Source organism: Orcinus orca, chromosome 16 (genome assembly GCF_937001465.1).
Source record: "Orcinus orca chromosome 16, mOrcOrc1.1, whole genome shotgun sequence".
NCBI lineage: Eukaryota > Metazoa > Chordata > Mammalia > Artiodactyla > Delphinidae > Orcinus > Orcinus orca.
In genome coordinates, this window is record NC_064574.1 from 75,018,537 (window position 1) to 75,044,203 (window position 25,667).

At 47.0% G+C, this 25,667-nt stretch overlaps 1 protein-coding gene and 1 long non-coding RNA gene across 11 annotated transcripts in view; one reads left to right on the plus strand and one right to left on the minus strand.

Annotated features, from left to right (window-relative positions):
* Window positions 1-1,625: 1,625 nt before the first annotated feature.
* Window positions 1,626-25,667, minus strand: part of AUTS2 (activator of transcription and developmental regulator AUTS2) — a 1,123,834-nt gene continuing 1,099,792 nt past the window's right edge. For 7 of the 10 annotated variants that reach the window (XM_033426295.2, XM_049699564.1, XM_049699568.1 and 4 more), the window contains 10 exons: window positions 25,427-25,471; window positions 22,281-22,376; window positions 20,057-20,128; window positions 18,773-18,802; window positions 16,681-16,752; window positions 13,288-13,429; window positions 9,627-9,704; window positions 8,600-8,683; window positions 7,265-7,487; window positions 1,626-4,779 (listed from right to left, as the gene is read on the minus strand). In XM_033426295.2, coding sequence (XP_033282186.2) covers window positions 3,519-4,779; window positions 7,265-7,487; window positions 8,600-8,683; window positions 9,627-9,704; window positions 13,288-13,429; window positions 16,681-16,752; window positions 18,773-18,802; window positions 20,057-20,128; window positions 22,281-22,376; window positions 25,427-25,471 — 2,103 coding nt within the window. In that variant the 3' untranslated portion in view covers window positions 1,626-3,518. The remainder of the gene's footprint in view (window positions 4,780-7,264; window positions 7,488-8,599; window positions 8,684-9,626; window positions 9,705-13,287; window positions 13,430-16,680; window positions 16,753-18,772; window positions 18,803-20,056; window positions 20,129-22,280; window positions 22,377-25,426; window positions 25,472-25,667) is intronic. The other 3 variants (XM_049699565.1, XM_049699566.1, XM_049699567.1) reach the window with 2 other exon arrangements.
* LOC117200927 (uncharacterized) lies at window positions 20,135-23,901 on the plus strand. Its single transcript, XR_004482738.2, has 3 exons — window positions 20,135-20,386; window positions 22,043-22,194; window positions 23,145-23,901. It is a non-coding gene; the product is annotated as an uncharacterized LOC117200927 (long non-coding RNA).

Genomic DNA, 25,667 nt, shown 5'->3' on the forward strand with positions numbered 1-25,667 from the left:
GAAATTGTTCAGAAACTCATATGGAAAAAAAAAAAGATGGCAAAGTTTAAAAAATAATATGTGAAAAAGCCGATGTCACTTTGTCACCTTTCCTTCAACCGATTTAATAGCACTGAGGCCAAGTTTGCTCCTCAGGACGGATACACACACACACCTTGGGCACCCACAGCTGCATGGCTAAAGGCAGTGTCTGTTTATGCTATGTAGGTATGTACATGGACAGTCGTATCTTATTTCCTCTCATCCACTTTGATTGAGGCAGAAGAAAGGATCAACAGTCAACACTGTTGTGAATATCCATCTGAAATGGTAATTACTGCATCATGATATTCGCTCTTTTACTTGTCATGTACCATTAGAAGGTAACAAGATCATTGTCAGTCAGAGATTGTGGAGATAATTAGAGCATCTATAGGTTAGCAGGAAATCAAATTGGTGCTGGTACCCATCAATGCCGGGGAGCAGAATGTAATTAGAGGGAAAATATGCAAAGGTTGAGAGGAATAAAGCCCCGGGGACTAAATACCATGACTGATTTGACAGTCACTTCCGGTCTCACATTGCAGATGGCGGCCTGGAAATAGATGTGCGGGAGAAAGCTGGGCAGTCTGCCAGAAATAGCAAGGCACGCCCGCTGATGGCGAGTCTTGGGAAGGTCCTGAGAATTGCCTGATTTGGAAAAACAGTTTATCACGTTTTCCAACCTACTAGTTTTTCTTCAAGTTATTTTCTCTAGTCTGGGAGCCGGGTATCAGCATAAAAGCAGGGCTGAGTGAAGTGGGCCTTTATTTAAGCCCAGCATCAGATTTCCAAGCCCGTGAGCCCAGTACCCCCAGCCGGGAGGCTTCCAGAGCCCCCCGTCCCAACCCCCCCACAGAGCTGCAGGCACAGACACCAAGCCCCTGGTTTCTGTTCGCTTCCAGTCCATCTTCTCCGACAGCGGCCACCCGCATCCTGCTAAGCCGGACTGCTTTTGTTTTGTCCAGTTAGGATTCAAACACCCGTCCAAACCATCTCATCCAAACAACAATGGCATCGTTTTGACACCAGAAAATCTAACAATTTTTACATCTTGAAAAAACAAATTTTAGAGGATGAGGGAGAGGTCTGCAAGCTGATGAGGGTTATGCCATGTAGTTCAGTGAGACACAGGAAAAAGCCAGGAACAAAATACCTGGAAAGTCTGAAGTTACATACAACAGACTGAGTCCACAGGTTGTAATGGCAAGAACAGGCAAGCACCGGCTGCCGGCAAAGGCCCTCGATCAGATCTGTCATCAACGCAGACAGAGCACATGCTGAGTTTTGAAGGAGGCCTGAGACACAAAGGGTGCTGGCTAAATCAGCCCGCACGTGTATCACCTACGAAATCTAAAAGCACCTTCCCAGGACTTACAGGACTTTGCTTAGAACATACCAAAAAAAAAAAAAAAAAATTCCTGATTGGGTAGAGGGCAGACGTTTACAGAAACTAACTGGCAGTGTCTACGTGGGTCAGGGAGGGCAGTCAGCCTTCCGTCGTCACTCAAGGGTTCAAGGTGTTTCTCTTCCAAAGCCCTGTCTTGCAAGTATGGCTTCTTCACTATGGTAAGGTTGGCCATCCCACACAAACAAGCAGCTGGAAGCTTAGTTCACATTTTTTAATAACATGGCACAGTTTACATAACACAAGAAGGCTCCGCCGATGAGAACATGCTGGAGACTCAGTCGCTTCACGTTTCTTTTCACATAGGATCTAGAAAGGACTTTATTACATACAGGAGGAACAGCAAAAAGGTCTGTATAGAACGATCTCTTTACAATACTGAAAGCTACCACTACGGTTCCAGTGTACATATTCCTTGGATTTTTTTTTTCCTTTTTAGTTGTTGTCTTAAAAAAAAAAAAAAACACTGCACAACATCTGGAATTCACAAAATCTGAAGCTCACAACTAAACCTTCAGTTGACTACTAAAATAGATCTCTCTGCTTATTAGAAACAATGGTCTGTAGTTAACTTTTTTTTTGCAAAAACAGGATAACAACGTCAGATAGCACTTTAATATACTAGAAGACCAAATGGAACTAATTTTATTTCATACATATATTTTACAGTCCAGTAGACAAGATATATTGTATTTCTTTGCTAGTAAAGTCATATTCTCTCCAAATATGTAGACAAGAGGCTGAATGTATTATAAAAGTATCATGAAGAGACAGATTTGATGCAAACTCAAAAAAACACGCACACACAAGGCCGTCTCTCCGCCACCTTTCACCCTCTGGAATGCTCCCCGGCCCCACAAGGTTGACCTGTTTCGGCTACTCCCGGACGTGATTACCGACGGGAACATGGTGAGCCACGCTGGGAAATATGCACCTTAACTTCAGCAGTTATTGAATACAGTGATAACATATCCATCATCTGAGAAAACGCGAAGCTTTCTTTCAGGATCTGTTTGTTTGGGTGTAACTGGATCTCATTACAGAACGAGGAGGTGTGTACAGATAGGAAACAGGACACACTAAAAAAATGCATGGTTCCCGCATGAGGGGGGTGTGTGAAATCACGTGACTGATGGTGACGAGATGCTGGCGGCCTGTTTGTGTCCCCTGATTTTGGCATCTGACAACTCCCATCCTCCCTGGCACTGGTTGTTCACGGCCTTGGTTACCTTTCCGAGGCTGCACTCCCCACTTCCCCCAAAGGCCCACAAGCGGCAACTTCAGATGCAAAGTTTCGGCCTGGGGTCCAATTTGCAAAATCGGGTGTTTCTCCGTTTGAAATAACAAGCAAGGAAAACAGAGTCATATCACATAAGCGCTTGTTCAGGGAAAATATGACCTTAAGTATGTTGTAAATGGACTTGAAAAGGCTCCTTTGAGTTAGGCGGGCTTTTGTGAAAAGCCCTAACATTCATTGCATAGTTGAAGGGTTTAGCTGTCTAGAACAATACATGGGAACACAGCCGAGCCGACTGTGCTCGCTGATATAAAGTCTGCAAATAGCACATTTTAAGAAGTATTAATGTATTATGTTACTTTATCTATTTACATCTGTACAAAGTAAAGCTTTCATCTTACCCTTTGCATATATGAACCATTAGCTCATGAAGCAATCTTTTTTTTTTTTTTTTACATAACTATGTACACAGCCTTCCCTTCTCATCTGAAAGACCTCTGCACGATGGACTGTGTGGACTGTTGTCTCCTACCCCCGCCCGCCCCCCCCATTATGTGTGTTGTCATCTTCACTGTTTTGGTTCGAATCAAAAAGTTTTATACGAGAAACCAAAAGAGTGGGGAGACATGAGAACATACGAATCGGCTAAAAGATCTGAAAAATTTCAACATAGAATATACAAAAACATTTCAAAATCTGCGCTGAGTCTATACACTTTTTACAAGGGGAAGTGCTGGGGGCTCCCCCCGCCCCGTCTGCGTCGGTCGAGACGCGGGACCTCTGCCTGCGCGCTCTCTCGAGTCTGGTGCCTGCGGCCGCGGGCTCTCTTCGTCCTCTTCGCGTCCCGTCCTCTCCTTACCGGGCTTCGATGTCCTTCAGCGTGTGGGAGGGCGGCCGCTCCCTGATCTCCGCGGAGAGAGGGGTAGTCCTCCGGGGGGACACGGGGCGGCCCCCCAGCGTGGAGATGAGCGGCGGAGGCGCGCTGAGCGCCGCTGTCGGGGGCGTCTTGTTGAGCAGTCCGTTCTGGTGGCCCGCGGTGGGGCTGATGCGTGGGTAGTGCATGCTGGGCAGGCCGGGCGCAATGAGGCCGGGGTGCGGCAGGTGTCCGTCCAGGGAGGCGGGGTGCACGGCGTGGAGCCGCGGGTGCTCGTAGTCCTCGCGGAGCACGTGCAGGCGCTCACGCTCGTCCAGGTGCGCCCCGCGCTCGTGCTCCCGCCGCGCGTCCACCGACAGCGGGTGGTGGTGGTGATGGTGGTGGTAGTCGTGGGGCTCCCGGTCCCTGAAGGAGCGGTCGGCTTCGTACAGCCGGGGGGCCGAGAGACGGTGCAGAGGGTCGCTCCTCAGCAGGAAGTCCCTGCCCAGCGGGTCTCTCCGGTGAATGTCAAGTTCCCGGTAGGGGTCCCTCAACGGGTCCCGGATGGGGTCCCAGTGGAAAGGAGGATACGGGAAGCGCTCTCCGCCCGGGATGGGGCTGATGCCCATGAAAGGCGTCATCATGCGAGTCCTGTCCAGGCTGCTGATGCTGTTCATGGGGTGTATGCCTGTCACCCCCACGGTCATGGGCATGGAGGCCAAGGGCCCCGCGTGCACGCTGGCCGAGGAGCTGGGCGGCGGCGGTGGCGGCGGCGGCTCCGAGGACCGGTGGCTCTGCGGGGCCTCGGCGGGCAGGTCGTGGTCTTCTTTGCGCTCCTCCTTCACCTTGACCTCGGTGCTCTTCTTGGGGTTCTCGTAGGCCGGCTCGCCCTTGCGTGGCTCGGCCTCGCGGCTGGCGGCGCTGCCCGGCCTGGCGCTGTCGCTGGCGGGCACGCGTGCGTAGGGCGACGGCACCCGGGCTAGCTGCTTGGCTTCCTCGCCCGCGCCGCGGCCCTCGTGGCCATGGCCGTGGCCGTCCTTCTCGGGCAGCGGGCCCTCCTTCGCCTTGTGCTCGTCGGCGCCCAGGTCCTTGCGGGATTCCGAGTGTTCTCTCTCCCTGTCTTTGGATTTGTCTTTCTCACGAGCGTCGGTGCTCAAATGAGCCCTGATCTGTTCGGTGGAGCTGCGGCCGTGCCCCAGGGTGCTCCCCGGGAGGACGGGTGCTGGTGAAGGGTGGCTGGAGTGTCTCTTCTCGACGCTTTCCCTGAGGAGGAGACACCAGGAGGCAAATGAGACGGGCTGCCGGCCGGCCAGGGGCTGCCAATGAGATGGCGGCAAGAGGCCGCGCGGGGCTCTGGCCCCCACGGTCCCCCGGGCAGCCGCACGTGCCCTTCAATGGGCAGGGTGACTGGCCACCCTGACCTGACTGGCCTAGATTTTAGAGGAAGCTCGAGGGGATGAAGTGCTAGGGATGACGAGGCTGGGAGCGTCTGAGGGCGGGGAATGACGCTCGGTGTGTAAGAGGCACAGGCCAGGGAGGGAGAGCTTTCGGAAACCTGAACGGACCAGCGTGGTCAGTGCGTCAGTGATGGGACCACACAGCCCGTCTGCCTAGAGTCTCAGGATCTTTTAGTGTCAAGAATCAAGTCTTAAGAGCCCCAAACCTTCCTTCCAACGTTGCAGTTCAGAGCCAGTGGGAGGAGAGATTATGGGAACATCTCCGTCCCGAGGTCGGGACAGAGGGCTGGTTTCAGAGAAAAGCGGGCAGATACAGGGCGGCCTCCAAGAGGGTTAAAAGGGAAACCACAGTTTCTGGATTCTGGGGGTGCAAAAAGCACCTCTGCATTAGGAAGGAGAAGAAAGCCATAATCTGTTGAGAAGATTGATAGAGGAAAGCCAGAAGGAAAAGTGGGTCCAGAGACACAAAACCTCAAGGGACAGGTTGGGAACAAGTTCCATCTGTGACTGGAAATGTGGAAAGAGAAGCTGACAGGCCTGTCTTGGGTGGGGACTTAAGAGTGCGGGGCACAAAATGCAAAGCGACAGAGGACAACACGGTAAAATGTGAAGAGGCTGGACCAGGAATCTGGTGTGTTTTAGAGACGACCCGAGACAGACCTGGCGAAGGTGAGGAGGGAAGCAGGAAGCCTGGGTAGCTCAGAAGGCAAGGGGGCCCCGGGGGAGAAATTAAGGACGTTTCCCCTACCAACGTGCAAAGGCTAAGAAGGAAGAGCATCTTTAAAAGGTAAGAATAAGGCTTCCCTGGTGGCGCAGTGGTTGAGAGTCCGCCTGCCGACGCAGGGGACACGGGTTCGTGCCCCGGTCCGGGAGGATCCCACATGCCGCGGAGCGGCTGGGCCCGTGAGCTATGGTCGCTGAGCCTGCGCGTCCGGAGCCTGTGCTCCGCAACGGGAGAGGCCACAATAGTGAGAGGCCCGCGTACCGCAAAAAAAAAAAAAAAAAAGGTAAGAATAAAGACGAGTGTATTTTATTAAGTTTCCTGACTTTCATCTAAAAGGCCATTTTTAGCTGCATCAAGAAAAGCGGGGCAAGGTTTGCTGCCATATCGTGCCTTCTCTTCGCTGACAGACCGTCCAGAGAGCTCCTGGTCTAGGGGCTGCCGGGTCCAGACGCACCTCACTGTGGCAGTTTGCAGCTCAGAGCTGCATGTCATAAACGGTCCTCCCATTGGCTAAGAGATTTTTACCATGCTGTCCTGAAGGAAAAATGCGTCGTCTTTTGTAAGAAAGAAATCAGTTGGCATGATGGCCTATGATGGTCTACTTAATCTGCTGCATTTAAAACCTGCAAACTTGAATTCTTTTAAATCCCTAGGAAACACGTACATATGTATACACACATACACACACACAATATACACAGTAAAGGAAAACTAAAGATTTGGATCGTATTTGAGATTTAAATAGCAAAAGGAAAGTGTTATTAGGTATTTTCTGTCAAGCGTATCTTGTGTATTCCTTGCTAGTTCATTCAAAATGAAAATACCCTAAAGAAAGAGGGAAAAAGGGAGTATGCTTTGTTAAGAATGCTTATAGCATTCTTCAGAAAAAATAACTATAAGACACTTTCCTCTTGAAGGCTAATTCTTCTTTAGGCATGGGTTACCACGTATGGAGATACAAATGGTTAGTAAAATTAATTATCCACTGGCAAAACAAAACCCAAACCCAAACTGCTTGGTGAGGTTTCCCTAAATCTGGGTTAGCAAAATTTTATCAGTTATCTGTGAGCCCAGGATTTGAGTTTGAACAAAATTCGAGAGAAATACAATGAGACAATGGAAACATGACTTTCTAAAAGAAAACAAAAAAGGGAGAGAGAGAGAGCAAAAAACCTATGGATGAGTCAATGGACTGCACGAACTTGAAAGCAAAGATGGTGTTGATTCATGCTGTGTGTGTCTTCTGGTCCAGGCTCCATCTTGCTACCTTCTTGAGAGAGATTTATGTTTGGAGAGACTAATGCTCACGGGGACCTTGAGTGTGGAGCTGCTCGTGAGTCAGATTCACTTGCTCTGTACTGGATACAGAACTGTGATGCTGGCCTGTGGTCACGATGCACTGAAGGGCCGGGGGGGGGGGGGGGGGGCGGGGGGGGACACCACCCCGGCTGTGTGACGGGCCGAGGCTACAGCTGAAGCACGAGGCTGGGCTGGGGAGGGTGGGTGGCCAGTACTTGGCCCAGAGCGGGCTCCCCCATTGGGACTCGAGAGCGGGTTCTTTGCGTACCTTTCTTTGTCATCTTTACTAACGGATGAGTCTCGTTTATCTACATCTCTATCTCTGTCATGAGCTGCAGCGGACGCGCTACGCTCCAGCTCCCCTGGCTTCAGCCAGGGCGGAGGGGTCGGGAACGACGGAGGCGTTCGGTGCAGCCGGTTCCAGGGCTCGTGAGGATTGCTAAAGTTCTGCACACTGGGGCCATCCTTGTGGCCGAACACTGAGTTGGGTGCTGAAATGGTGAAGTGGAGAACAAAAAGGTTTCAGAGAAATTATATAATCTGCTGTAATGAAGGTACTTACCAAAAAACTTTTAACAGCATTCAGAGTTAAAATGAATACATATTATTGGGAGCTGGAAAAGGAAAGGAGATTAACAGATTCATTAGAGGAACTTGTCCTACACTGGAGAGGTAAGTAAGCTCACAGCGTTTTTTCTTTTCTTTAACCAAAGGCAAAGGGGCGGGAGGGGCTGATTAAAAAGGAAAGGGACCCAACAGGTATGGGGATCACCTATTCACGCCTATCTGGCACACGCAGACGTCCCGAGCATGCAGAGGAGTGTGACCTCGGTCAATAGCTCAGTTCAGAGCAGAATTTATGGTTATCCTCTGCCCACCACGACCCTGCTAGTATGACTGCTGCCCCCGTCCACAACCTTAGCGACCAGAACTAGAGTCAGCAGAGACCAGACAGGGTCCTGATCCAGACACATATGGTCTCCACACTATGTGGAACCGTGACGGCTGCTTCAAGCTGCACTGTAAGTCTCCTGTAGCCGGAGGCCATGACGTATGGAAGGCACGAAAGAAAACGAGCTGATATTCAGTGGCTAAAGCATGTTTAGAACAGGAGCCCTTCCTCCTTTAGACAGATTGAGCAGTGGAAAACTGCACAGTCTTCCTGGATTATGCAGCCCCAAGTGTGGCCCTCTCCTGACGGTCCTGAGCCTGCACTGCCTTCCTGTTCTTCAGTGCGTTTTCTCACTCCCGCTAAAGCAAGATGAAATTTAAAAGTTGTCTTCACATCTAATGGGAGCTGTGGCTAAAATGTGGGATAGTAGAGATGGAATATGGATGAAACTGTGAACTTCAGCAAACTCTCTGGAGTTCAACTGACTACACTACCTTTCCTGACCCTCAGGAACATCTATCAACTGCGGGCTAGCCTTAAAACGTCGGTTTAGACCTAACTCCACTGATGAGGCCTGCTTTTGCAATGGTATCACCTAAGTTTGTTTCCCAAAAGCGCGGTTCCCTTTTACCTAGAAAGGTCTTGAGCCACAGACAGATCAGAGTAGATGAATAATTTAAGGCAGATTTTAAAAAGTCAGAGGGTACTCACTAACTGAAGGATTTCCAAGTCCCCCGAAGGCATTGCCCCCAACTGCTGCCAGGCCGGTGAACGTAGACGGCCGATTAAAAGGCTCTGCAGACAAGATTGGGAAGAAAGACATGGTTGCAGGACTCCACTGAGTGAGGAAGACAAGAGCTTCCCGGGAGCTGGGAAGGCGGTGGGGGATCCTTGCCCCATTTATACTCAGACCTGACCTGTCCCACTTCTCCCGCCAGATTATGCAAAGGGTTTTCATCCTTTTGCATTTGGCCATTGGGTTAGCAAAATATTTATGAAAGCTATTTTCCAGAACTATGCATTTTGCCCCATTTCTCTCTTGCTGGGTGGGGAACACTGCTCAAGCCACAGTGCGCTCAGATGCCTCCCTGCCTGTCTCCCCTCTTCCCAGAATGTGCCGTGTAGGCTCTCATAGACCAGAAGTAAGATGGCAGCTTAAAGTCAAGCTCTTAATGAAGTCCTGAGGGCACACGTATCCTATACCCTGTCGTTGGGGCATACCACTGCCTGCACCTGCTTGTGCACGTGCAGAAAACATCAAATAAAGGCCACAAGTAAAGCACCTTTACGAAGAGATATAATAGGGTTGTGAAATGTGAAGTGATTAAAAAGTAATGGATGCTGTCTCTTCATAACATCGTGTCCTTTCCACCTCCATGGGTGCCTTTACGTGGGCAAGAGCTCACCATCTTCTCCAAGGGGCAGGGACAGGCTGCTGTAAACGTGGATGCCCTGGGGTTCCACGGCATGGCTTTCACCCACCGCACCCGCTCAGCAAGTCTACACACAACCACTACTGCGCACAGATCTACTACTTGAAGAACACGGTATGAAGAGGTGCTGAAATCCTGGAGATGGACGGCGGGGATTCAGAGTTCTACAGGATCACCACCACCTAAAGCAGTAAGTGACTTATCTGGGACTATGGCCCACTTAGCAGGAAGTGTAGCAGGAGCGCAGTGAACAAAGGTTTTTCTGAGATACACACGTTGCTGCCCGTCGCTGATGGGCAACTCACCAAGGTGAGCAGCAGGGTTAAGGAAGTTGCTATGATGAGGCGGTGGCCCAAAAGGGGTCCCGGTTGGGTGTGCAGCACCTGTTAAGTCAAACATAATGGAGTTAGATTTCAGAGGAAGGCAACTTCGACAATGCCGCTGGCTCCCGGTCACCAAAGGACCCCAAGCGAGAGCACGTTAAAGAAAGAACACAGCTGACGTCCGTCCAGGCAACACCCGGGGAAAGAGAAACGTGCTTATCAGGAGGCAGAAAATAAATCACCCCCTTTCCTCTTTCCTGGCTGGGCTGGCCACCACCAAAGAGAGGTATTACTTTTTTTTTTTTTTTAACATCTTTATTGGAGTATAATTGCTTTACAATGGTGTTAGTTTCTGCTGTGTAACAAAGTGAATCAGCTATACATATACATATATCCCCACGTCTCCTCCCTCTTGTGTCTCCCTCCCACCCTCCCTCCCTATCCCACCCCTCTAGGTGGTCACAAAGCACTGAGCTGATCTCCCTGTGCTATGCGGCTGCTTCCCACTAGCTATCTATTTTACGTTTGGTAGTGTATATATGTCCATGCCACTTTCTCACTTAGTCCCAGCTTACCCTTCCCCCTCCTCGTGTCCTCAAGTCCATTCCCTATGTCTGCGTCTTTATTCCTGTCCTGCCCCTAGGGTCTTCAGAACCATTTTTTTAGAGTCCATATATGTGTTAGCATACATATGGTATTTGTTTTTCTCTTTCTGACTTACTTCACTCTGTATGACAGGATCTAGGTCCACCCACCTCACTACAAATAACTCAATTTCATTTCTTTTTATGGCTGAGTAATATTCCAGTGCATATATGTGCCATATCTTCTTTATCCGTTCATCTGTCGATGGACACTTAGGTTGCTTCCATGTCCTGGCTACTGTAAATAGTGCTGCAATGCTGCAGTGAACACTGTGGTACATGACTCTTTCTTTTTGAATTATGGTTCTCTCAGGGCTGACACACAGCACTGGAAACATGGAAAAACAATGCCAGTGGGGCAGGGAGTTCTGTAACCAAGTAAGCTTGGAGAAATGCTGGGTAAAAAACGTGAAGCAAGGTTCTTTTACTGAAGGAGTAGGAGCTGTGACTATGTTCTCTCAGCCTCTAAAAGGGCAACATCTGGCCATGGGCTACTTTCTTCAGAGACATCTCTGGGGACAAGACTTGCACTCTGAGAAACACTGTCTAATCCGGGTGCAGGAGCGGCCGTCACGAAGCTGTGTCTCTGGGCTGCACCTCTTGGGCCTTTGCGGAATCTCTCTTCCTGAGGATGTGTTAGCTGTCACGGACCCGCATTGAAGGAGATTATAAAGCCCGACCCTACGAAACTCACTGTGAGTTACATCAGGTTGTGGGAAATGAAGTCCTCCGTATCTTCTTCAGTGCCGGGAAAAACTAGTTTATTCACTTGCTTCTGGACACTGATAATCCTAAATTGCCTCTATTGGTCTTCACCTTGCCTGCCAGGGAACTCCGGTCTACCTTAGTGCTCGTCTTTCCTTAGGTTTTTCCCCTTTATCCACATTTCTTCCTCTACTTTGGCCCTGAACAGTATGTATTTCCTTAGGATGCCTCAAATCCTTTTCTTGAAGGAAGAGAGAGACAGAGTGTGCACCTGTGAATTAGGGAAGGACACTCTTTCCAAAAACTTAGGGCATCCGCCTGGCTTGCTGACGTGCAGCTGACAGCTGAGAAGGCAGGTTCTCCGGGCTCTAGACAGAGATTGGCCAAGGTCATCTAAAGACGTCCCCTTCGTTATTTCAGGCGCTAGTGCCCAACAGCAAGATGGAAGCGGTTGAATTTAACAAGTATGCGTAAATTATACTTACCAGTTAAAAGTTTCACCATTTGGGGAAAAATCTGATATTGCTTACACTAGAAGAGACTACCTTCCAGAATAGAAGTATAAACAGGGACTGAATGGATTTACCACTAATTAAAACTATTCCAAGAATCCCTATTCCAAGAAGCCCTTGCATTTTGACTGAGTTCGTAGAAACAAATACAGTTTCCTTCAGGAACATAAATTAAGTGGAGGAGGGTTGTCCCTTCAACACCCTATTAATTTATGTTTGGGGTTTATTCCCCAGCCTGGAAGGGCCCTGTGGGCCTGGGGTGTGGAGGAAGCCACGCAGCATAGGAGAACATCTATCTGTCAGAGCCACAGCATCTCAGCATCGGAAGGCACCTGAGGAGTTACCTGTTCAGCCCTATAGGGTGACTTCTTCTCCACGCAGAAAGTGCAAAAATGACACCACCTCCACAGGGCAAATACAGCCCAGCACATTCATTAGGTGTGAACAGTGTTGCCAGCTCAATAAAAATGTGGCTGCACACCGTGTAGTACAAGCTAATGAACGCTTCGATGAGGATCGCAGCTTCGCTCGGCGCAGGGCCCCCAGGGGTGCCTCACAGTTCAGGAATTATCGAAGCAAAAGAAGCCAGTTCATCTGCTTGGCTCAGATGGAAGCCAGGGAGAAATCTATTTCTCTCCAAAAATTGCTCTTCATGTAGCCCTGTCTGAGAGCCTAGGTGCCATGGTAACGAAGACTTCAAACATATCCCTAGATGGAACTGAGACCTTAGCAAATTCCATCTACCCTCAAGACAGCGCCCCTCGCCCTTACTCTGGCGACAAGGCCCATTAGAATGGCGATTGCTTGCAGTGCGGGTGGTCCTCGCTTCCCGAATGGACGAGCCTCAGGTCCACCAAAAACGAGTCTTGAATAAAAGCCTGGGAAGGTGGCAGGCGGACTAGAAACAGGGACCCCCTTGAACACTTATGTCCAGAAGAATAAATTCTACGCCGCACAGTGGGTGGGAAGTCATGGCGCCTGTCACCAGAATGAGCTCGGCGTTGTCCTGCATGAGCTGTACCCAGTGGAGCCCATGTGCCAGGCACTACGCTGAAGGTGATTTTAGAAAAGACTGAATGTTAAGGAACCTTTGATGCCGGTAGGGCTGCTCTCGTCCACCTAATGCCCCTGACGGCCACTGCCTTTGTCTGTACGGTCCCGGAGCAGGACTGGGCGGGTTACCTGATGCAGTGATGATCAGGGACCCACTCCAGCACATGCACGAGGCACCTGGAAGTGTGTCTTCTCAGAGGTTAACGAATAGACCTGTTGGGGGTTTTACACGCTGGCCCCTAAATTTCCTGCATCGTTGCAACCAATTCACCCTCCCCGTCACAGACCACACCGCCGGCAACTACTTTAATTGTATTTCTTTATCCTCAGACCCTCACGCACGGCGTGACCGAGCATCATGGTGTGAGGCCACCAAGTGCTCTGTGGGCAGGGACAGTGAGAGCAGCCGCATCCTTACACAATTCCTGGCATTGTCTCCTGCCGATTGGCCCTTGCGAGCTCTCAGATCTTTCTCAAGAGCATTTGACATGCTTGTGAGTTATAGTGGTTTAACAGAGAAGCAAATAATGAGCCGAAGCAACATGAGCCCCCGAACGGAGAGATGGTCTCTTCCCTTCTTTCGTGGAAGGGGGCGCGTCCATGGAGAAGGGCCCATCTCCCGAGATGCGCCGTGATAGTGCCTTGCAAACTGACATACGTCATAGTCATAGATATAACTTATCGAGCTACCTGAGAACTACGTTTCCCGGCTCGCCCCTCTGAACTCACCAGCGGCAGAGAACAAGGTTGAAGGCCGTGCCAGGTCATGGGGGTGGTGGATGGCTCCAAAGAGGCTGGGCCCCGGAGGACGGCTCAGGAACTCGGGCTTCAGGCCAAAGTCCAGCTTGTGTGGGTCTGACTGCATCTGTTTCTACAGCAGCAAGCGGGGAGGAAAGGATGGCACCCCAAGAGAAACAGCAGGGAAGAAAAACATTACTAGGAGGAGCCTGAGACCGAGGGAGTTGGGCCCTGAGCCCTCGTCAGGTTCAAGTTTACAAACGCTATGAGAACACAGCAACCCACAAACCATTTCACCCTCCAATGCCAGAAAAGCGGGGCCCGCCGTTCATAGCAGAAATGTCAAGGGGCAAAACTCGGGTTCGGTCTCTGAGGGTACAGGGGTCTGAGGGACAGAACCATGTCCCAGCTACTGAAACCACCACCATTCCGAAGTCGTTTATGATTTGCCGCAAAGGCTCCTTTCAGCAAGTTTTTAAATGATAGTATTTTAAAGCTCATTTCATTAGGGATTCTGCGTGAATACTCTGCTGTGTAAATTAATTGTTTAATGACTCTTTGCCATGCTCTAATGGATCACAGTACATTAGTAGCTGAAAGTTATAAAGGAATATTTGCATGCCTACAAGCTAATTTTCAAACGATCGTTGTTACATATATTTAAAGAAACACAAACGAAGTAGGGATATTAATTTTACTAATGGGGGCTTTTTTTTACTGTGCCTGCTACACTCCCAGTTAGCTGAGGAAGAGATCAGGCCAGACCAGTAAACCTTCCAGAACATCTCTTGCTGTGAATTCCTTGCCATCGGCTGCCATCTGTTTATCCGCCCTTGCGCTAACCTGTCAGCTCAGCTTCCTCTGAGGCTGTAGGGACCAGCTCATCACCTTCCTCCTCGTTGCTCCTCCTGGCCTCACTCTGGAGGCTGGCAGCCTCTCCTACGGCATGGTTTACAAACTGCCCCACCTTCTCAATTCTCAACAGCCTTCTCGGCATTGGCCTCACACCGCCCCCGATGAGCACCGACCCTCGACCTGGGCCTGGGGCCGAGGCTCCGGATCTCCCTCCCCTCGCCCCCTCCTCTCAAGCTCTCCGGCCTCCCAGTCCTTCACGGCCCTTCCTCGGTTTCCGACCTCGCCTTTCCCATCTCTTAGGCTTGTCGGATGTTCTCTGTCCGTTTGGCCCCACTCCCCCTCCAACCCCCTCATGTTCTGCCACGCGTAAATCCTTGTCCTGTCACACAGTAATGCCAACAAGGAGACATGTGATCTAACTTGTGCGGGAGTCAGAGACAAGAGGGGTTTGCCATCCCCTAGCACTGAACCCTACACCATCCTGCAATCCCACTCACCCGTCCTTCCCAGGTAGGATGAAAACCACCTGAAACCTTCAGGCTGGCAGCAACACCCCAGGAAGCGGATCACACGTTCACCATTTTTTCCACACACACCAATCCTCACTACTGAACTCTGAGCAACTAGACACCGGGACAGAGGCATGCCCTGAGCCTGCAGCAGTAAGAACCTGCGAGCAGGGGCCTCTCCCAAGAAGTATCTGGTGAGTGGCTAAAAGAACGAGTAAATGAACATTACAGAGAAAGGGGACCATGCAACTTCTGCTCAAATCTACAGGGAATTCTCTCATGAAAGTCCCACTATCAAGTACTAGCCAACCGCCCAAAGCAAGCTGCTAGTCCACTATGATCTATAAAAACGTTTCGAGTGCCTCCTTTAATTTGGTTGCCGAATTATTTAGTGCTAATACTGCACAGTACACAGCACAGTTCCATTAACCACAACTTAGGTCCGTGAAGCAAAATGGAGCTCGGGGATTACAAAGAATTTGCCGGAAAGGGAAGATGAACAGCTATCTCCTGTGCAAGAGGTCTTCCTAATTGAATTGGGATAATGAACGTTCACTCTGAGTCACTGGGGACACGCTTGTGGAAAGGAAGATGCTAAAGTGGCACCTACGCCATCCTTCATCGCTTTTAACCAAACGAGTTACCAGGAAGACGTGATTTACCCTCCGTTCCGCTAACCACATCATCCAGAACAAAAGTGAATTGAACTAACCATCAGAATCTAGTTAGAGCTCTTCAGAGCACATGCGTTTTCTCATGCAGCTAAACCAAGAGGTTTCTAATAGAGCCTCGCCTGACACTAACGTCAAGGTGAGCAAAGCTCACCGACGGGATATTCTGACGAACAGCAGGTATTTGGTACCAAAGCAAGACACCTTGGTGACCTCATTCACTGAGGGTGGCTTTTTAATTTCTAGCTAGGTAGGTTTTTAAAAAATTGTTTAACCATTAAAAAAAAAATTCTGGGATGACTAGCTCTCCCTCCCTCTTTTTCTGTTCTGATGATGGCCCCCGAATGCTGTCAGGACTAAAAGCTTGTTCATGAAAATATGGACTCCAGCGGAAGTGTATTGGAATTACTTGATTGGCATAGTTACTCAGACCGTAAAATCTGGACTTGTCAGTTAGTTTGGTCCCTAAGTTGACCAGTGATGTCATATCTGGTCATCTGCAGAAGTTCTTTATCTGTTTTCTATTTCATCATAAAGCCCTGGTAATACATGCAATGTATTCATCTATATGATGAAAGTACAGACAAAAAAGAAAAATCTCCCAAGGATAGGTAAGGTAACCAGCCAGACGGCGGTTCTGACAAGCACTGACTGTAGTCTGACCTCTGGCATTGGTCATCAGGAGGACGAAGGAGAGTGGGGATAGGTCATTGTAAACCAAATACCGCTTCTAGAAGAGGAATTTTTAATAACATGAATTGCTAATGGAATCATCATATAGGCCTAAATGAGTAACATACTGGGCATAAACGATCTTTTTTTCCAAACCCATAAAATGAAAAGAATAACAAGGTCCTACTGTATAGCACAGGGAACTATATTCAATACTCTGTAATAAAGTGTAATGGAAGAGGAAAAAAAATTTTTTCTAAATGCTTGGCGGGGGGGGGAAAGAATGTACCAATTCTTACAGAAAGAAAACTTTTCATGTACAGCTCTTCCTAGATACTAAGTATGTTCCATACTAATACTTGTCACTATAATTAGATTCCCCAAACCTTTATTTTAGGATTTAATCTATAGAGGCCCTTTGGATCAATAAGATGACAAAATCATTTAAAAAAAAACCCCAAAACATCAGGATGTTACCAGTTTGCTTCTGTTTTGCTATTTGCTGGTGATCTCCCTAATTAACAGCAAGATTGCCAAATAGCTTTTCCAAGAGATACCTGACCCTGCCTGCCTGCCTGCCGGTGGGACTTTAGAATCTGTTTCAATGCCTCCTCAATCGGGAGATCACACGCCCGCAGGTGGGCACCCCTCCCCAAGGCTAGGAAGGCAAGACTGACCTTGACTTTCTGTTGGTGGTGGTAGATCTGCCAGGCAATGTGAACATGCATAGCGCACCACTTCCCTGGTTTCTGGAACAAGAAAGAGCAACGTGGTCAGAAGGAAGACTTTCCGAGAAAACCCCCTTCAACTTCCCCAAAGCTTTCAGCAGATTCTAGCTGCAGAGGCTTTTTCCACGAAACGAGATGCTTTGTCCCCTCCAAGTGCCTCCTCTCAGCAGCAGTCCGGTGCCCGGGCCGGAGAGAGCCCCAGTGGGCTGTACCTCCCCTGCCACGGGAGCCCCAGCCGGCAGCTACTCCTCTGAAAACCAGCCCCGAGGAGGACCTCCCTGGTTACCAAGGATAACGTGGCAAAGCCTGAGTCCCACTTTGTGCCCCCCGTCTCTCTCTTTTCTGGCGCCAGCTGGCAGGCCTGGTGGGGTGAAGCCCTACTGAACAAGCGTGGCCAGGCCGTAATGCGAACGGGCTGCTCAGAAGAACTAATTAGTGCATGTCCGTGAACCAGTTTGAAAGCAAGAGAGGGGGCAGAACCTGTGTCACCTCCCCCAACACTGGGTTGTTTTTTTTTTCAACCCCCCAAAGTGGAACAAAGAAATCCACCACATTTTTACTGAAGCCCAGTTCCCACAAGTGCTTCACTAAGAGTCAACTGCCCATATTCGTGCTGGGTGGCACGGTTCATTTCTAAGTGAAAAAAGAAACAGAGAAGAGAACTCACTCCTTTCTCCTCTCTAGGCCTCTACAGAGTGAGTGCCTGCCCTGCCCTCTGGGAGGGCATCAACCCCTGTCTCTCAAACTAGTTCACGTCTTTGCTTTCTAAGCTGCGGAGTAGCTGTGAGCTCTGTCTCACTACCTGGGGGGCAGGGACCACGTCGTGCCACTTCACTTGTATTCCTGCTATGTAATCCACCCGTAAGCTCCGAACATGAGCTCCATAACAACAGGATGGATGAGAAGGAACACTGCCCCATTCCTACACCGGCAAAGGACAGACACTTCCGGTTTCTCTATTAAGGAGCTGCTTCTGAAGTATATACTTAAATCCAAGTTTGGGTTCAGTTCTCTTGTAATGAAATTATGGGTCATTTGAAATCGCCTAAGTGATGACACCATCCTCCTTTCTCCCCCTTTGGAGAAACTGAATTATCTGATTATATGCACCAGAAAGGGTTTAAGTAGAGAAATATACTATCCATCCATCTTCCATCCAACCATCCATCATCCCCTCCCCTCACCGCTCCCCACATACACCAAGGAAGTCAGCATTTATTCAGAGGACATTTGCTGGCCATGCTCCAGACCTCTCAAGACAAACCAATACTTCTAGTAGCTTTTTTTTTTTTTTAAATATAAATTTACTTATTTTTGACTGCACTGGGTCTTTGTTGCTGTGTACAGGCTTTTCTCTAGTTGTGGTGAGAGGGGGCTACTCTTTGTTGTGGTGCATAGGCTTCAGTAGTTGTGGCACGTGGGCTCAGTAGTTGTGGCTCACGGTCTCTAGAGAGCAGGCTCAGTAGCTGTGGCACACGGGCTTAGTTGCTCCGCGGCATATGGGATCTTCCCGGACCAGGGCCTGAACCCATGTCGCCTGCATTGGCAGGCGGATTCTCAACCACTGCGCCACCAGGGAAGCCCCTTCTAGTAGCTCTTTTCTGCACCAGAGGAAAAGGTCGAATGGCTGTGGCAAGTCAACATCACTTAGTGCAGAAAGAGGCAGCCACCAGCCAAAATAAATAGAGCCGGATATGTATTTTCTAGGTGCAAGAGAAACGGTAGAGCTCAGTGGAATCCTAATTTCAGCCTAAGTCTTTCCCTTAAGTTTTCCACAAGTCAAACCTTTTGCCAGAACTAACAAGAGAATCTGACTCAGTTGAATTTTATCTGTTCGCTTTATCTCCATGGCCTGGCATCCTCCAATGCTCAAAGCAAAACCACTTAGGCCGTTTTCAATCGCACTCTCTGAAAAACCTGACCACTGTCGTTCCAACATTTTACTCCAGTGTTTCTGTGGCTTGTTTCCTTGTAATTGTATTTTTAACCCTCCGGGAGTCAAACAGAGGTTGCAAAACAGTTCTAGAAGAAGCTTGCTTACCCTTAACATAGGTCTGAAAGGATCTGTCAACTGTGAAGAGAAAATGACAACTTGGTTACATGCCTGTCACTCAAACAATTGCTCTAATTAACAAATTTGTAGTGCTTCATTAGGAGGGGAAATTAAAATGTTAGAATTTTACTTTTAAATGAAGCCCTTTTAGAGAATAATTAACCCATTTTCACACTATCAAAAGTGCCAAGCGCCCCTCCCCCACCTCACAAGCCTTGGTACATCTACGCTGACAAGCCCCCGGACAAGTTTAATCAATAGTGATTTGCCCTCTGGCAACACAATTTGCTCCCATTACACATCTCAGGAGTTTCACTGTCTTAGAGCAGCCCTTCCAAACCTCACTGCATGGGTCTAAGGGAGAAGGGCCTTCAGACCATGGACTTGAAAGACTGGATACTAATGATAATTAAGGAGAAGTGTCCTTTCCAGACACACAGTAGAAATAGGCTATCTTTAATAATTATCCTTAATCTGATGACTGTGCATCACTTAGAGGTATAAGACGTTTTAAAGAAGTTCACTAAACACCATAGAAATACTTACACAGTTGAGTCATTTGACACATCTACCTAATCTGGTTATCAATTTCCGACTGCCGTTATCCAGGGAAAAAGACAATATTGTAAAAGGTAATCATTTTTTTCCCCCATTTACTATGAAGATGAATAACAATCAATGAGACAAGATTATATCTACTGTGTAACTTCAAATTCTTTTTGAGAGTTGGTCTGCGTTATGAATAAATAACACAACCAAATTATAATGGATATTTTATTTAGCTCCAGATAATGTAATGTAATGTGGTATGGACCCTTTTGTCCATGTGGTATGGACAAAAGGGTCCATACCACATTACAAGTAGAGTGGCCGGAAGAGCTGTGTGGTACAATGAGCTCCAGGAAGAAAAGCGCGTAGCGCCTTTCCATTCAAAACATTTTACAGCTGTTTCTTTGGCATGTGAGAGAAATTTCAGGAGATGGAGACAGAGAAGGCTGGTTGAGTGGAAACTACGCAAGCTCAGAGTGTCGGACTCCTGGGCTTAGACCATAAGCTCTCCCTCTGTCCCGTGGTAAGTCATTGCCCTGGTGTCATGCGGCCGCAAGGGAGATTCCGTTTTCTAAGGGTAACTAGCATCTCCCACAAACTAGAAGGAAGAGCTAAGGCAGCAGCTGTTCGGCTGGGCTGAGGAAGGTGTGAGGCCTGGGCTGGCTGTCCTGGGGAGATGCCATCTTCTGTGTTACCTGAGACCCAGCCTGACCTTGCACTTACCCTCGGGTCCTTCTGGAGAAGAGTATGTGGGACCGTCCCAGGTCGGGCAGCAACATCGATCGGGTTGGACGTCTACAAATTAATTAGACCACAGCTTAGGAAGCATATAACACGGGACACGAAAGCAAGGTCTTCCTTTCGTTCTAAATGACAGAGTTCAAACGTCCCTTTTTTGTTTGGTTCTTTCTGGAATACAAGAGTTAACGGATCCATTTTCCTCCGTGACCACATATGCTCTTCGTGAGGACCCCGCTCCCTGTTTCCCCAGGGGACCCTGACCAGAGCCTGTCCTCTCCAGCAATGGCATCTCCAGGCAGAGAGAGGCGAGACGTACGTACAAGCCTGCCCCTGAAATCCATCTTCTACTGAGTTCCTGACAGCCCTGTCATTGTGGGTTTTTTGCTTTATCACCAAACCTTCCAAGAAATGCTTAAGTGAACATTATAATCTGCTCTATCAGGTGCTTCCCATCAGAATAACTGAACGTGTTTTACAGACATTAAGCTAACTCTCAATTTTAACTGGCAGACGGTAACAAGGAATTACACTCAGTAATTACTCATTAGCAGTGGTGGGAATGGGACAAGAGAACCTAATTTGGGGACCACACAGACCTACTGTTAAGTGATTTCTAAAGTAATTCTGCGCCATCCTTCCCATTCCCAGCACCATTCTTAAATATCATTAATGATAACAACCTTATCTGTAGGCTTTTGTCCTTTGAATTAACAACAACAACGAAAAGCCCACTGGAGGCACAAGGCACTACTTTCTAGTGGGTAGAGGATTTAGAATATTTTTCACTAGGTATTTGATTTAAGAAACCACAACTTCTGTGAATCCCTTCACACCAGGAAGTTGACTCGTGTGGAAAAAAGAGCCTGCTGAGTCTAGGCACCAAGCTCGCCTACAAGGAGAAGGGGGCAGGGGGGAAAAGAAAGAATGGAAGAAAGAAAAGCAATCAGCTGCTGTACAGCTAACAATTAAGCTGGAGTTGTTAACAGCCTGATTTGCATACATATGAAGAACTCCGCTAATGAACTGCAATCTACATATTCAATCAGTAAGATAGCCTGGAAAGGCCTATTTCAACACCAGGAGAGACACTTCCTTGTCCAGATGTAGTTTTCTGTGTGATTGGATAATCGTGAGTGAGGGAAATAGACTAATTTATTAAGTGACCTACCAGTCTGGTTGGGGATGCACCAGAGATTTCCTGCAACATAGAGGGGACAGACCAGGGTCTGAGAGGGTAGTAAAGAGCTGATGGCAGAAGGAGTTTAAAAACCACCATCATTTTATCCCCAGATAGGAGGTGTTGAGACCGGCCATCCTCAAGGCCTGAGGAGGTCTATCTGGGCACAGGAGCTGCGATTCCATGCAGGTCCCTGTGATTTCTAAGGTGCGGCCATCCCACCCCCAATGCTTAATTTTTTCCTCTTCTCTAATTTTAGGGCAGCATGCCTTTGTTAGTATATCATGTGCTCATCCTGGGAGACTCTGGCCCAAAATTTGTGTTTTAGCTTTGAAATGAGACGGGAATAAAAGAAAACCAAAATCACACAGCGCAATTTCCTACTTTACAATCTGAGAATGGTTGCTAACATGAGAAATACATTTCGCTTTTTTGGCATGAGAATCAAGTATCGGCCGTGGTAGATGTAAAGTCACAAAAAGGTAGAGTGTTCTGAGAGTTAACGCCTTAATTTTGGCCCTCGGAGATAACTCTAGCCCAAGTGGAGGAGCGTATCTCTGGCTAGGTAGAAAAGAATTCAGTTATCATAAAGGGTGAAAGGCTACTTCATCTCACACGAGGATGGTAGTCTTGACCTTGGGAAGTGTGACCCTGACAGCGGGGTGGGAGGCTTATCCAACATTTCATACAATTCCTGACCAGAAGCTTATGTCCACAATCTTGGTAGGGTGGGGGTTGGGGGAAAAAAAAATATATATGTATATATATAATTTTTTTTTCCCTGTATACAGAGCACAAGAAATCCTAGTTCAACTGAGACGACATGGGTAGCACAGGTTAAAAATTAAATTCTGGCTGAGTTTTAAACCTAAATGGACTAGGAGAAAATATTCACACTCTAATACTGATGGTCAATTTGGATGGAAAAATGAGTCCCTGGCAGGTAAGAGGATGGAAAGCTACCTGCCTAGCCCCAGCCCCAGGCTCCACTTACAAGTACGCAGGTGTGTTTTCGATGTAGTTTCTTACCTTCGGCTGAAATGCTCCTTGCAGTGAACCAAAAGGGCCAGTGGGCGGAATCATAGGGGGGATGCCCGATACAGCAGGAGGGTAAGAATGGAAGAGCTGTGGCCAAAGATGGAGAAGGGGGGAAGACAAGATTTTAGTAGGAGGCAAATGATATGTTCCAATTCCCTTCCCACAGAAAGACATCAACATTAGCAAGCCAAGTAATCTCAGTTTGATGCTATTAGTCAAGAAGCCACAATGAAATGATCACACCAGATGTGCCATGAATACTTAACTTGAAAAGTTAAAAGTAGTTCAGAATCAATCAGCCAACAAATGATGTCCCAGATGAGGACATCATTAGAAAGGGAGCTTTTCTAATTATTAATTGTTAAATCGGATAGAAGTCCTAAAGGGTTGGAGATTTTAATGCATATCAAAAACAGGAGGGGGTGCTGAGCCAAACAAGATGCCCAGAAAATCACAAGTTAATTAGAAAAAGAAAAAAAGAAAAAGAAGAAAAAAGAAGCAAGTCTTTATGGATTTCAGGATTTTTAAACCATTAAAACTCAATTAGTACTTTTAGACTTTTAATAGTTTTGAGGAAATGAGAAAATATTCACAATCCTTGCTTCATTAGGTTGTTCTGGTAAGTGGCAGTTCCAGAGGACAACTTAATTGTCTAAAATGATGACAAATATTTGTGGAAGGGGAAAATAAAATGACTCAGAGTATACTTTCCACAGAGCCACCCATTTTTCTATAAGATGGATAAGCTCACTGAAGGCTATTCAAGCCAGTCCCTTGACATGTCAGTCTGACCACTTAGTGGGGAGGGAGAAGAATGATTCTGAATTAACAATACGAATTTTCTTGAATTGATAGTTTACAGAGGACACAATGGAGGAGAGAAATATACAGCAGTACTGAAGACAATGCAGACACATCTTTTCCTCCTCTTAAAAATTTACAGTTTCTGAGATTTTATCACTCTGGTTCCATTTACTTTGAAAAAACCACCATACAGATGTTTTAGTAATGTCCCACCCTTATGGTTGCACAATATGTCAAAAATACAATAATAATTCAAGCTTTTCCTAATAATGCATTTATGTGAGCTATTTCTAGGTAACGGCTGAAATCCACATTTCACAATCCTGTTTTCAGAGCACATACTTTTTCCGTTGGTCTTTATTTCATTTTGCTCCCATTCAATGATGCAGCAAAGTTTTTCAGACTAATTGATATTGAACTAAATCCACTTAAACAGTGACTGCAAACCAAGCACCCTCATTTAAACTAATTTTAAGTCTAAAATTGTGTTTTAGATACTTGAGTGCATTGTATCTTAATTCCCCTTATAACATCCCAATCCCCAAAGCAGGAGAGACTAAGTACTTTATATATTATCCACTATAACTAATAATATGAAATAACTCTCCTCCAGTACACTGTATGAAGCAGAGTAATTAAATACATCACACTAAAATGCACTCAAATTCCTATTACTCTGCCTCCAGGTGGGTATTTTTTCCTTTAATGTTTTCAATTAAAAAATTGGGTGTTCTCACCATTTTCATTTTGCTCTAGTCCATTACTGAGCCTCTTCGAATATAGCTGACTACTCCATCTCCTGACTAAAAATCTGAATTACCTAAGTAATAAAACATGAACCTTCCAAAAATTCAGGCTTGCAGACTTATTCTTCATCTTAAATCTAGGATTCTCTGTTGAATATGTATATGAAAAGACACTGCATGAGGTCCTAGAAAGTAAACTGAGCTGCCAGCAGAGCAGCTAAACTTTCTCTGAGAATGATTTTGTTAGCTGGTCCTTAATTGAACTTGGCAAGTATAGACAAAGGGCAGAAATCTGGTGATTATTAAGGGTGGTACCATTCATGAAACCCATGCAAAGAGAAAACCCACAGCTCTACTGCACTGTGCATGTCCATCTGAAAAATGCTTTCGTGTCACAGTCCTGAGCAGAACAGTGCTGAAGAACTTGGGGGGCCCAGGTGCTCAGATACACCTTCCTCATCCCTTTCTGAAGAGGCTCTCCTCAGGCCATTTCTGAATGTCTCTCCGTAAGTAATTCTCAATTGATTTCTAATATTGTCTAGTCCTGACTTCTCAGCTCACTTCTCAGCTTAGGACTAACACAGGGTCTAATTATCTAGTTCAAAGCATGAATGAGTTCACAGGCTTGGCTGATCTATTAAGCAGCATTTCTGTTTGAACAGTAAGGTGACACTATCCAAAAATCAAAGCAAGAAGAGTTTAATACGGTGAATCAACATGGCTACAAGCAGTTATTAAACTTCCTTCTTTCTGGTTTCATTTAAAAAATATAAATAAACCATTGAGCAAAGAAAACTTGCAAAATTTCAGGTAAAAATGATGCAGTATACACTCCATAATCAAAATATCATGGTAAGACATTCAAGGTTTTTGTTATAAAAGGAGCCCACGTCTTGTAATTAACTGAACATATAACTTAGGTTGTTGCCAATTGAAGTTCCAGAACATACTCTTAAAATTGCATGAAACAATTAAAAAAAAAAGTTTTGTTTTTTTTTAAATAAAGAAGAGTTTGAAGAGAAAAAAAATCATGCATTTCAATTTTGAGATCTTCTTTTGTTTAAATAATATTTTTAGTCGCAGTTTTAACGAGCTCAGGAGAACGATACCAGCTGTGTGTAAGAGGGATCCACAGTCGGTCTAGAAGAAATGAAAATTTGCTGTTTGAAGTCATGAGTCAAAAAGATATGGTACTTTCCTTGGAGGAAATAATCGAAGATGAATTCCAGGAATTCTGTGTTAAGGACACTTTGACCGAAGACTGCCATCTGTGATTTCAGACTCTCCTGAAACTCTAAGGGTTTAACTGCGGGCGCCCCACTTTGCAGGACAGAGGCCTGGCTGCCAGTGAAGTCCACCTTCGCTTTAAAGTGTTAGGAGTGCTTATGACCTTTTGATTCAGAAGATGATACTGCATCTTTACCAAAAGCAAACGTCACAAAAAGCAAGCATCCAAAGTGACGAGGAGCAATGGGAATTCTCGCAAAGATGATTAAGGAAGGCTGCTAGTCATTTACTGATCTGTGGTGAGAGCACAAAAATGGAAAAGCAGTTACATTAAATGGGTAGCATGGTAACAAGACTCACACTGTGCCGGTAGAATGGGTCAACTTTTGTTGGGTATTTGTCAAACTGTAAAGGGATCAAAGCAAAAGCTAGTTACTTAAAGAATCTACATTTCTGTTCACTGCTTCAGTGGAGGTAGCCCGAAGCAAGCTTCTCTGCCGTTAGGCTGTCATCAGCCTCTGTAACCTCACTGTATATGAAACCGTTCTGAGCTCGAGTCACTCTGACAAGAAATCAACAGGAATGCAAAATCAAAGTGAAA